This window comes from Bos mutus, chromosome 6 (assembly GCF_027580195.1).
Source record: "Bos mutus isolate GX-2022 chromosome 6, NWIPB_WYAK_1.1, whole genome shotgun sequence".
NCBI classification, from domain to species: Eukaryota; Metazoa; Chordata; class Mammalia; order Artiodactyla; family Bovidae; genus Bos; species Bos mutus.
Window position 1 is genome coordinate 66,552,483 of NC_091622.1, and position 13,359 is coordinate 66,565,841.

Below are 13,359 nucleotides of genomic sequence, written 5' to 3' on the forward strand. Positions count from 1 at the left end.
CCACACAGTCAAAGGCTTTGGCATAGTCAATAAAGCAGAAATAGATGTTTTTCTGGAACTCTCTTGCTTTTTCCATGATCCAGCGGCTGTTGGCAATTTGATGTCTGGTTCCTCTGCCTTTTCTAAAACCAGCTTGAATATATGGAAGTTCACGGTTCACATATTGTTGAAGCCTCACTTGGAGAATTTTAAGCATTACTTTACTAGTGTGTGAGGTGAGTGTAACTGTGTGGTAGTTTGAGCATTCTTTGGCACTGACTTTCTTTGGGATTGGAATGAAAACTGACCTTTTCCAGTGCTGTGGCCACTGCTGAGTTTTCCAAATTTGCTGGCATATTGAGTGCAGCACTTTCACAGCATCATCTTTTAGGATTTGAAATAGCTCAGCTGGAATTCCATCACCTCCACTAGCTTTGTTCGTAGCGATGCTTCCTAAGGCCCACTGGACTTCGCATTCCAGGATGTCTGGCTCTAGGGGAGTGATCACACCATCATGATTATCTGGATCGTGAAGATCTTTTTTGTACAGTTCTGGGTATTCTTGCCACCTCTTCTTAATATCTTCTGCTTCTGTTAGGCCCATACCATTTCTGTCCTTTATCAAGCCCATCTTTGCATGAAATGTTCCCTTGGTATCTCTAATTTTCTTGACGAGATCTCTAGTCTTTCCCATTCTATTGTTTTCCTCTATTTCTTTGCATTGATCACTGAGGAAGGCTTTCTTATCTCTCCTTGCTATTCTTTGGAACTCTGCATTCAGATGCTTGTATCTTTCCTTTTCTCCTTTGCTTTTCGCTTCCCTTCTTTTCACAGCTATTTGTAAGGCCTCCCCAGACAGCCATTTTGCTTTTTTGCATTTCTTTTCCACAGGGATGGTCTTGATCCCTGCCTGCTGTACAATGTCATGAACCTCTGTCCATAGTTCATCAGGCACTCTGTCTATCAGATCTAGTCCCTTAAATCTATTCCTCACTTCTACTGTATAATCATAAGGAATTTGATTTAGGTTATACCTGAATGGTCTAGTGGTTTTCCCTACTTTCTTCAATTTAAGTCTGAATTAACAAATAATTATTCCCCACTTAAAACCTCCAATGGCTGCCCACTGCAACTAGAAATAAACTCCAATTCCATACCACGGTCTATCAACCCTGCTAGGAACTGGCCCTGGATCCTCTTTCCCTGTCACTCACTAAGCTCCAGACACACTGGCTCTTCCACCTATTCCTCAGCCAGGCCAAGCATCTCCCAACTTAAAGACTTTCTTCTTGCTGCTTTCTCTCACTCACAGACTCTTCCCTCAGAACATCAACTGAAGGTCATTCAGGTCACAACTCAAATGTCCCCACCTCAGAGGGGCTTTTTCAATTTAAGTAGTTAGTGCCTTTACACGCTCCCCGCGCTCCCCCAACCCCATCACTTTCTGTAACATTTCTCTCATTTTTTTAACACCACTTACCATACATGAAATCACGTTCATTTTATTGTGTATCTATTTCCTGCCTGCTTTCTTCTACTCTTTAGCAGGTCCCTGAAAGGACCACCATTATTTCCAGTACCTAAAAAGTACCCATCACACAGTAAAAGCATCTGTTGATTGAATAAATGAATGCACAGCTGTGTGACTCTGGGCTAATTAAGCTCTGAGCTACTAGCCAATCAAATAAAAAACAGCAAACTGTGTTATTCACTGTCTTCTTCTGCTCACTAAATTCTTCTGCAAAACTTGGAAAGAAAACTTAGCAAGAACAGAAACCCAGCAAACAGACGTAAACTAATCTTCAGGTCTGTTTATTAGGCCAAGATCTTGAAATACATGAAAAGAGCTTCCAATGTGGACACCTAATCATTTAATTAATATTCATTTTAGATTAGAGTAAGGTAATGACTTGAGTGTAAGAGCTCTGAATTAGAGCTTCTAAGACACCAACCCAGTAACTCTAACATTGGGAAAGATAAAAAAGAAATCTAAAATTAAAACAAAAATACAATAAAGAAAGGAATGACTGCCTTCCCACTTTAGACACCAGCTAATACTTGACTCAGGAACGCAACATTAAACAAACTGAGTTAAAGGAAGCAAGATTTTAAAATCCTTCTTAGTACTTCTACCACTTTTTAGTACCTGTCGATTACTATGTTTTGTAACAAGCAAGAGTTTTATATATTGATAAAATTATAGGCTCCTGAATGCTTTAAATAGTAAATATTCTACATTAAAAATTTCGTATGAAAAATTTTAATGAAAACATTAATCGTACAAAAATTAAATATCAAAACCATTTAAAATGACTTATAATTCAAAGAGATTCAGCTTATTGATACTTCTCTATTAGCTTGTTTTCATAAGAATTGATTATTTCCAGCTGAAAAAAAAAAATCTACCAATAGGACTGTGGTAAGAAGAAATGAGAATAACATACATAAAGCTTATAAGCCTGTGCTCAGCATATTTTGCTCATAAATACTAGTTTTTCTTTTATTATTACTTTGAGAAAAACACATAAAAGTTTTACAGAACATGCCAACTTCAGATAGAAGCTTCTTACATGAGAAATAACCACATGTAAGGAATCTAGCCTAGCATTTTTTTAAAACAATTACATTTTCTTCTGAGGAATATACTACATAAAATTGTAATAACTGATAAAAATTCCTCATTAATAAACCAACTTCTAGAGTCTAATTATATAGCTTCATGTTATAATTTAAGAGGCCCTTTAGAGAATATATATTTTTTAAAAAGTACAAAGTTACATGATCAGGAAAAGTACCTTTTAATAAGTAACCACAACATTGTGAAATATTCCTCTAATTACACATATGGCTCAGTTTCATCTTAATTTTGCCAAAAAAGAAAAAGATGGCTTGAAACAGTAAATGAAATAGGTATGTTAATACAAGGAAGCACAACAAACAACTGACATGTTGCCTTGCCACTATCCACATCTTATGAAATATTTTACAATTTCAGTCATGCTTTTACTATTAAATACTGTTATAGTGCCACTTTTAGGATGTTACTTAAGGTAAAGCTTAACATTCTATCCTTCTAACAAGAGTTCAAAGAGAATACAGAGATGAATGTGAATATATATTGTGTTCTACAGCATCTGCTTTCTAATATTCCAAATTTAACAACTTATCTAAATCTAATCTGAGGTATATTAACAAGTCAAACATTTTTTAATCCACAGCATTGGCTATGTACCATGCAAACACTACTACCACAATTGCACACAGTGGAAAGAGGTAATATTTATATTTCTGCCATAGGGTTAGCTCAACTGCCACTTCATCTCTCTTTCTGTTCTTCTTCCGACGACCCTTCAGTCTGTTTTCAAAAGCTTCCAGTTCAGCCTAAATCAAAACAGTATCATTTTTATTAAATTCAATACACACACTGACTTGAATTTTTCCACTCAGACAAAAATAAATTGGGGAAATGTTTTAATAGTAATGGTATATAATTAATATACAGATTTGATTTTTTTAAAATACTATCTTTCCACTACTGACCTTATTCAACAAATTCAGAGTTGAGGTAAGAAGAACTGGAACTAGAGAGTGGTGAAAGAGACTATTTCAGACTGATGGCCTGCTTTTGATACTAAATACAGAAACATCTGATTTAAAATATAGACATTAGTTTTATATAGCACCATTAATCTGTAGTTAATGGGGCTCTATAATACAGAGCTTCCAGCTAGTGCAAACAGACAACCCATTAGGATAAAGATACCTCTAATTCTAGTTTTACACAATGCTGGTAACAAATATTAACGACTTGTATGGAAGACATTCAAGTGAGTGAATAGAAAAAGCTGCTAGAAATTGATTCCTCTCAATCAAATACATTTAAAAACAGAGTAAAAATTCTTCAGGGGAAAAATGTTTCATACTTTAAACCAAAATGACTCCTTTAGAAAGTAAAATTACATAAAATTCCTTCTAAAAAATAACTTTAAAAAAAGGATACCTAGATGACACTCATTATAAAGTGCAGATTTTTAGTCTATTGTAAAGAACTTACTTATTAAGCTTTAATGCATGACAATATAATATTATACACTGCACTGTTATTAACTAAAGCCTGGTACTTATTAACATATATGTAATATTCATGAAAATCTATATATGTTCATTTAAAAGAAGGAAATAGAAACTTCAGTTAACATATTCATAACTTTTCTCATAAACTGCATCTGAAGACCTAACATATATTCAATACTTAATTTAACACAAAGTGACATTCTTCAATGAACCAAAATATCAAAATATTCTCAAGCAGTTGTGATATACAGCAAAAGGTCAAAATATATTAAAAGCAGTCAAACTTGAGAAGCACTGACACAGTAAAATAACTGATGCATAAATGATGACTCGCAGTTTTCAAAAGTGGTTTAAATTATGTTCTATACACTGTTTAAAAGGCAGTAAATAGAGACTATATTTAAGATTTCTCTCCATAATGGCTTATAAAAAGGAGAAGAAGGGACACTCCGGACTATTAATAATAATCTCCAGGATTCCAGTCAACCCATGTTTTATTGCATTAGCTCTGATAATTTATTTTTTGATATTAGGCAAATCAACTTTACAGAACATAAAACACGAGAGGTTATTTTATCCCACCTTGCTACATGAGTTATTTTTAATGCCCTCTCTCAAGACATGGAAATTTCAGTTTCTTCATTCATAATGGTGGTAGTTTACATACAATGTATACTACTTGCTAAGCACTGAAGTATCTCAAAATGCAAACTGACAAAAAATTGTATGTCACTATTAGAAAGTTAAGCCACTCTTTGGAATATATGATCAATAAATATAGTATTTGAGCAAACAGGAGGTACAAGAATATACTTGTTATCTAGGTAACACATTTTATCTTGAATGCAGATAAAAATTTAAGAATTCTTGAAGGCATTCAAGAGTCTAATGGGGAAATAAGAAGGTGTATTATTAAAACAAATGCATTGGTTAGTAAACAGCACTTGTCTGTCACAGACAACCTACAACTCAGTAACATGAGTGAAGACGTGCACTCCAGGGGATGCCTTAAAACGGATGCTGCCATGTCCTGACCCCCCGTCACTCAAACCAAAAGAGGCATTATCTCTGGAGAATGGATGAAATCAACAAGGAAGTAATTGGGAATACACAAAATACACAGAATATCTGGGCACATACAAGGTCCCATGCTTCCTTCAGAGGTTCAGGATACCTGGACTGAAACAAACAGATAATTTTTGTTTTACAAGGAACTATAGTTTCAGTCCAGAATTGAGCTGACCTAGTTTCTATGTTATGTTTATATGTTTCCACGTATCTTGTATTTGCATAAAAACTAACAATTATGCAAAAAGACCTAAGTTTGGGTGTTTTCTGTTACCTGTTGTCTTCGTTTTTCCTCTTCAAGGGCAGCTTTGGCTTCTGCTTCTTTTAACTGTTTATAGACATTTAAAACTAAATTAACATTGCAATCACCAAGTTTTATACAGAATTTTAACATCTTTCCTTCCAGGCTCCACTAACCTATAACAACTTCTGAGAGCTTCATACTGAAAATTATTTAAAGAACCATAAATGTTATACACTGAGAAGTGTTACTAGGGTACTATCTAACAGGGTGTGAGCAGAAGTAGAGTGTTATATCTTATTCAGCTGAACAACTATAAGATACTAGATCATAATACACAGAGTTACATCACTGTAAACTGAAACACTTTTAAAACTGGACTTTTACTCTTAAGTTACCACATTAAGATTATGATCAATTATTAAATATTACTGTTTGCCTAGGGATGAAATTGACCATTTTCCTAAAACGCCCTCTCTGGAGGGGAATCCTTCGTTTCAAACAAAACCAAAAGTTTATGCACTGATTGGGTTAATGGAGGGAAATAGTGACACTTAAAGTAACCCAAACAGCAAAGAATCCTAAAATTTTATTTTTGTATTACTTTAACATAATTTTCAGGAAGCTTAAACTAACATTAAGATGAGTAACTATGTTCCAGAGTACATCCACTCACTGGTACAGAGTATGGGAAAATCTAGTACATCCCAGACAATAAAGATTATATCTAGCACACACCAGCACATCTGAGAGTTTTAAAAAGGCCTACACACTAGGCTTTTATCACAAAAACAAAAAAGGATGAGATCTCAAGTTCTTCATAATAAGCATCTAAATTTAATGTACAAAATAAATAAGGAAAGGTCACTAACACATTAAAAATGACATTTAACGTGACATTACCTCAGATGCTTTCTGCTTCATTTCTTTGCATGTTGTGTCACATTCTATGGAAATCTGATTTTCACGTACTTTGTTGCACTGCACTTCCTACAAATAAGATTTTTAAGATTTTTACTTCAAAAGATGTCCCTCAAAGTTGTAGTAACTGCATGCCATAAAAAAGCAAAATTTATCTAGCAGCTTAAGATTATGCCTATTATTTCATTTTTATTCTTCATTTCTCTTTATCGCTTCCTATTACTCTTCTGAAGCCTCCAGGGAGGTGTTAGAGTAGTGCCATCCAACACAGCTAGCCGAGGCAATGGAAATGTTCTATACTCACAGGGGTAGCGATTCCCACAGGTGGTGCCTGAGTACTCAAAGTGTACTGAAATCAAGGAACTGAATGTCATGTCACATATTATTTAATGTTGATTCATTAAAATTCTAATTTAAATAGCCATAAGTGGCTAGTGGCTATCACCACAGTGTAGCTCTAGAGAGTCTTTTGGAGAACTACAAGTTTTTCTCTCAACCATTTATCTTTTTAAAAAAATCTGAGGTGAAAATCATTCTAAACTTTCTGTACCTCACTGACTCCTTAATGAAATAATAAAAAATACAGTTTTATTGATGAGGTGACATCAAGACTATAATCAATTTGTGCACTAGTCAAGTAATGGTTAAAATTCTCCAAGCCAGGCTTCAGCAGTACGTGAACAGTGAACTTCCAGATATTCAAGCTGGTTTTAGAAAAGGCAGAGGAACCAGAGATCAAATTGTCAACATCCACTGGATCATGGAAAAAGCAAGAGAGTTCCAGAAAAACATCTATTTCTGCTTTATTGATTATGCCAAAGCCTTTGACTGTGCGAATCACAGTAAACTGGAAAATTCTGAAAGAGATGGGAATACCAGACCACCTGACCTGCCTCTTGAGAACCTGTATGCAGGTCAGGAAGCAACAGTTAGAACTGGACATGGAACAACAGACTGGTTCCAAATAGGAAAAGGAGTACGTCAAGGCTGTATACTGTCACCCTGCTTATTTAACTTATATGCAGAGTACATCATGAGAAACGCTGAGCTGGAGGAAGCACAAGCTGGAATCAAGATTGCCGGGAGAAATATCAATAACCTCAGATATGCAGATGACACCACCCTTATGGCAGAAAAGTGAAGAAGAACTAAAGAGCCTCTTGATGAAAGTGAAACAGGAGAGTGAAAAAGTTGGCTTAAAGCTCAACATTCAGAAAACGAAGATCATGGCATCTGGGCCCATCACTTCATGGCAAATAGATGGGGAAACAGTGGGTGACTTCATTTTTCTGGGCTCCAAAATCACTGCAGATGGTGATTGCAGCCATGAAATTAAAAGACGCTTACTCCTTGGAAGGAAAGTTATGACCAACCTAGACAGCATATTCAAAAGCAGAGACATTACTTTGTCAACAAAGGTCCATCTAGTCAAGGCTATGGTTTTTCCAGTAAGTCATGTATGGATGTGAGAGTTGGACTATAAAGAAAGCTGAGCACCGAAGAATTGATGCTTTTGAACTGTGGGTTGGAGAAGACTCTTGAGAGTCCCTTGAACTCCAAGAGATCCAACCAGTCCATCATAAAGGAGAGCAGTCCTGGGTGTTCATTGGAAGAACTAATGTTGAAGCTGAAACTCCAATATTTTGGCCATCTGATGTGAAGAGCTGACTCACTGTGATGTGAAGACCCTGATGTTGCGAAAGATTGAGGACAGGAGGAGAAGGGGACGATAGAGGTTTAGATGGTTGGATGGCATCACTGACTCAATGGTCATTAGTTTGGGTAAACTCCGGGAGTTGGTGATGGACTGGGAGGCCTGGCATGCTGTGGTTTATGGGGTCGCAAAGAATCAGACACGACTGAGCGACTGAACTGAACTGTAATAAAATAAGTGGTCTTTATTTTAAATAGTCTAAACTCTGCTTCTGTAGATCTTCTGTCTGCCTTTTATTCATTCCATATTTCTTGCTGCCAGATGTCATTTTTGCTGTAAGGGTACCTATTGGTACCAAGTTGCTCCTTTCTCACCACACCCTCACCACACTAGTTTTTTAGTTCAAATCTACCAGGGTAAGGAAATGAGATCATCAAATCCTGAGCAAAGGACATACACTTCAATGAAAGGACTTTATAGCAGAGAATTCTGGCTGAGGTTGGTGATAAACAGAGTCTTGTCGTCCAACAATAGTCCAAAGGAAAAATAACATGGACAAACATTAGAGACAAAAATAAATGCTGCATGTTAGTGGCTATTAAGTCTATCAGTCTGGAAGAAAGATCACCATATCTTTTCTCATTCAAAAGGTACTTATAGAGTACCTATTACATGCCAAGCACTGCATTAGGAACAGGGGATACAATAAGGAAAAAATTAATATGGTAAATGCTAAACTGATAATAATAATCATAGCAGCTGCTATTTATTAAACATAGAGTAGTCATGGTGCTAAATGCTATATAAGCATTATCTCTTTTATTCCTTTCAGTAAGTCTATGTAAACAAGGTTACACACATCCCTATAATCACAAAGCTCTTGGTCATGAACCTAGTACAAAGTATAAAGGAAGTCAAGAGGAAGGAGCACCTAAGTCCTTTCAGAAGGAAAGAAAACCTTCCCAAACCAAGAAATGCTTGCATTTATGCTAGTAAGCATAAACAGGATTCTACAAATGGGACAGTAAAGGGAAAAAAATATATATTCTATACAGAAGGAACATAAATAGTATCACATATTAAAGCGGAATATAGCTAATGTGTCAGTGCACTTAAGAAACAAATCACAGAAAGGACTAACAGGGGATATGACTAAACAAGCAGGCAAAGATAGAGTCCCCTCCTATGTCATAATTCTGTATTTGTATACCTTATAAAATGCTTATTTTTAAGAAACAGTGAAGAACTTGGATTGGAAATATTATGACTAGAGGCATGGAAATCCGTTATGAAGCTGTTTTCAAAGTCTAAGAATAAGCTGTTGCCAGTTCTAAGGGGTGGCAAATTGTACTTGGATAGTAAGATGAGGTTTGAGGGAAAACCTGAGAAACATTTCAGATTAAAAGTGATTTGACTGAGTATTGATTTTCATATAGAGGTGATCCATTTAAAAACCAAAAACTTAGGGATCCAACTCCAGAAAAACTTAGGCCTATAAATTTAAATTCAGAAATTAACCTTCCCAGGAAATGATAGTTGGAGCTGTAAAAGCAGAAGAAATGCAAAGGTCCTCAATAAAAGCAAAAGATTTTCAATAAATATTTGCTGAATAGATGAGTAAATGAGTAAACTGAAAGAATAGCTTTAGCGAACAACCATAATAATGTGAAGAAAACAAGGAGTTACAACTATAACTGAGAAAGGGAAAATCAGAAGTAAAGAAATCTTCGTAAGAGTCCAGAGTGTAAACAGGGAAGTCAAGGAAAAGGACAACTGACCTGAGTCCTTTCTAAGTTTTGCCAAACGGTGTGTAGTTTGCTATCACTGAGCTTTCCAACCATTAGCTTTTGCCCTTTCACTCCTCCATTACCATAACTTTATCTTTTTTTTTTTTTCATTTCAACCATAACTTTATCTTAAAATTAACTCTCTCCAAGTTTGAATGTTACTTTATAATTTTATAAGGCTGAGTACGTGAGGTCTTTTTAAGGTAACATTTTCACAACAGAATACTGATTATAAAAAACTTTAGTAAGTAAGAGCAACAAAGGTTCATTCCAGACCATTTCTTAAATCATGAAACTCACTTCATTACTCACACTGTCACTTATGTGGAGACCTCAAATCTAGAACATGGATTCTGTCCAAAAAACAGCACTGAACTCAGTTCCAATATAAAATAATCCTCTTTAACTATTAAATTGCAGAAAACTAAGCTGCCAAACAATGCTGATTTTTAAATTAAGCATTTACAGAAATAGATAGGCCAATAATGAAAAAACTCTAAGAAATAAGAGCTTAAAATTAAAAGGCAAAAAATTAAAGTCAAAGAACTACCAAAACACACTCTCCCCACCAAAAAAAAGAAAACCAACAAAAATGTACATAGAAAAGAATTTTTAAGAACTTAAAATATTTACCTTTTTTATTCTTTTACAAGGACATCTAAGTTTCACCTTTTGGTTGCAATTAAAGGGACATTCACCAGGATGACACATTTCTTTGCATCTATGACCACAAGGAAGCTAAAATAAAACCAAAATAAAACAATTACATATTTATAGTCATACTCTACTTCCCCTTCCCCCCAACAACTATTTTAAGAAAAAGTCCATTACAATAGGGTCGATAAATCTTGGACAACTGGCCAAGTTTTTCATTTTTTTCTTTTAGATATAAATAATCTTAATTCCCAGAAATGTTCAATGTTCTCCCTGGTTCCACTCCAAGAGTACACCTTACATCTTGGTAAGTTAGAGCCCTGTGACTAAGCTCTGGCCAATGGAATGGAATCAAGTGCACCTCCATGCCTTAAAGCTTTTAAGAACACAGGTCCATGCTCTTCCCTTCCCAGTATGCTAGAAATGAGGATATCTAGAGCAACGATATTTTCATGCAAAAATGGGCTCGATAAAGGACAGAAATGATATGGACCTAACAAACAGAAGCAGAAGATATTAAGAAGAGGTGGCAAGAATACACAGAACTGTACAAAAAAGATCTTCAAGACCAAAATAATCAAGATGGTGTGATCACTCACTTAGAGCCAGAAATCCTGGAATGTGAAGTCAAGTGGGCCTTAGAAAGCATCACTACGAACAAAGCTAGTGGAGGTGATGGAATTCCAGGTAAGCTATTTCAAATCCTGGAAGATGATGCTATGAAAGTGCTGCACTCAATATGCCAGCAAATTTGGAAAACTCAGCAGTGGCCACAGGACTGGAAAAGGTCAGTTTTCATTCCAATCCCAAAGAAAGGCAATGCCAAAGAATGCTCAAACTACCGCACAATTGCACCCATCTCACATGCTACTAAGGTAATGCTCAAAATCCTCCAAGCCAGGCTTCAGCAATACATGAACTGTGAACTTCCAGATGTTCAAGCTGGTTTTAGAAAAGGCAGAGGAACCAGAGATCAAATTGCCAACATCCACTGTATCATGGAAAAAGCAAGAGAGTTCCAGAAAAACATCTATTTCTGCTTTATTGACTATGCCAAAGCCTTTGACTGTGTGGATCACAATAAACTTGTGGAAAGTTCTGAAAGAGATGGGAATACCAGACCATCTGACCTGCCTCTTGAGAAACCTGTATGCAGGTCAGGAAACAACAGTTAGAACTGGACATGGAACAACAGACTGGTTCCAAATAGGAAAAGGAGTACGTCAAGGCTGTATATTGTCACCCTGCTTATTTAACTTATATGCAGAGTACATCATGAGAAACGCTGGGCTGGAAGAAGCACAAGCTGGAATCAAGATTGCCGGGAGAAATATCAATAACCTCAGATATGCAGATGACACCACCCTTATGGCAGAAAATGAAGAGGAACTAAAAAGCCTCTTGATGAAAGTGAAAGAGGAGAGTGAAAAAGTTGGCTTAAAGCTCAACATTCAGAAAACGAAGATCGTGGCATCTGGTCCCATCCCTTCACGGGAAATAGATGGGGAAACAGTGGAAACAGTGTCAGACTTTATTTTTCTGGGCTCCAAAATCACTGCAGATGGTGATTGCAGCCATGAAATTAAAAGACGCTTACTCCTTGGAAGGAAAGTTATGACCAACCTAGACAGCATACTCAAAAGCAGAGACATTACTTTGCCAACAAAGGTCCGTCTAGTCAAGGCTACAGTTTTTCCAATAGTCATGTATAGATGTGAAAGTTGGACTGTGAAGAAGGCTGAGCGCTGAAGAATTGATGCTTTTGAACTGTGGTGTTGGAGAAGACTCTTGAGAGTCCCTTGGACTGCAAGGACATCCAACCAGTCCATTCTAAAGGAGAGCAGCCCTGGGTGTTCATTCGAAGGACTGATGCTAAAGCTGAAACTCCAATACTTTGGCCACCTCATGCAAAGAGTTGACTCATTGCAAAAGACCCTGATGCTGGGAGGGACTGGGGGCAGGAGGAGAAGGGGATGACGGAGGATGAGATGGCAGGATGGCATCACCGACTCGATAGACATGAGTTTGGGTGAACTCCGGGAGTTGGTGATGGACAGGTAGGCCTGGCATGCTGCAATTCATGGGGCTGCAAAGAGTCGGACATGACTGAGTGACTGAACTGAACTGAGGGCAACGAGGATCCCATGAGTCAAAGAGAACAGAGCTGCCCTGCTAACTTGGGTCCCGTGGAGCACAGTGACACATCTATATTCCCTTTCATTGTTATGTGAGAAAGAAAATTTCCTTGTCCTTAAGCTACTGTATTGTAATACAAATGCTTAGCCTTTTACTCTAAAAGGCTTGCCACTCTGAATTAAAACATATGAAATAGGTAGCCAAACTAATTCAGTAATTGCTGTGATGTCTATGTGCTCCTTGACTTTATATACTATTTTCTTATCTTAATCAAGCTTTCAAATCAAAGGGTTCTCTTCTTTTTTCTATTCAAATCTTATACAAACTTGAAAATACAGCTTAAATCATCATTAATCATGGCATGAGTTTGCTTACATTTGAAAAATAATAATCTATTTCTAAACTGTTGTGACAATGCCTGTATTATTTTCAACTTAAAAAACATTTTTAAAACCACTTCATATTTTTCTGTCTCTCCAACCAGAATATAAAAGACATCCACTGGCTAAGGGTTAAATTTCAAAATCATACTGCCTACAACTGAATCCCAGATGCCCTGTTGACTAACTATGGGACCTTGGGTAAGTCACCTGACTTTTCTGTGCTTCACATCTAAAAATGGGAAGAGTAATAAAACTTTATAAAGCTGCTGTGAGGATTACATGGGCTTAATATATTTAGCTATCATAATAAAGGTTGTTATTACAAATTAGTTAAGAGCAGTGGTTTTATATTTCTTTTTGTCTCTCATATTCATTAACAAAGATATTTACAGATAGTGGACACCTCAATAAATATCTAAATTCTCTGAATTCTAGTCTTTATGATGCACCAGACTGATCTTT

At 36.3% G+C, this 13,359-nt stretch overlaps 1 protein-coding gene across 5 annotated transcripts in view; it reads right to left on the minus strand.

Annotated features, from left to right (window-relative positions):
* Positions 1-1,498: 1,498 nt before the first annotated feature.
* Positions 1,499-13,359, minus strand: part of NFXL1 (nuclear transcription factor, X-box binding like 1) — a 61,925-nt gene continuing 50,064 nt past the window's right edge. For 3 of the 5 annotated variants that reach the window (XM_070372357.1, XM_070372358.1, XM_070372359.1), the window contains exons 20-23: positions 10,358-10,462; positions 6,266-6,352; positions 5,396-5,449; positions 1,499-3,360 (exon numbers count right to left, since the gene is read on the minus strand). In XM_070372357.1, the coding sequence (XP_070228458.1) occupies positions 3,187-3,360; positions 5,396-5,449; positions 6,266-6,352; positions 10,358-10,462 (420 nt within the window). In that variant the 3' untranslated portion in view covers positions 1,499-3,186. The remainder of the gene's footprint in view (positions 3,361-5,395; positions 5,450-6,265; positions 6,353-10,357; positions 10,463-13,359) is intronic. The other 2 variants (XM_070372361.1, XM_070372360.1) reach the window with 1 other exon arrangement.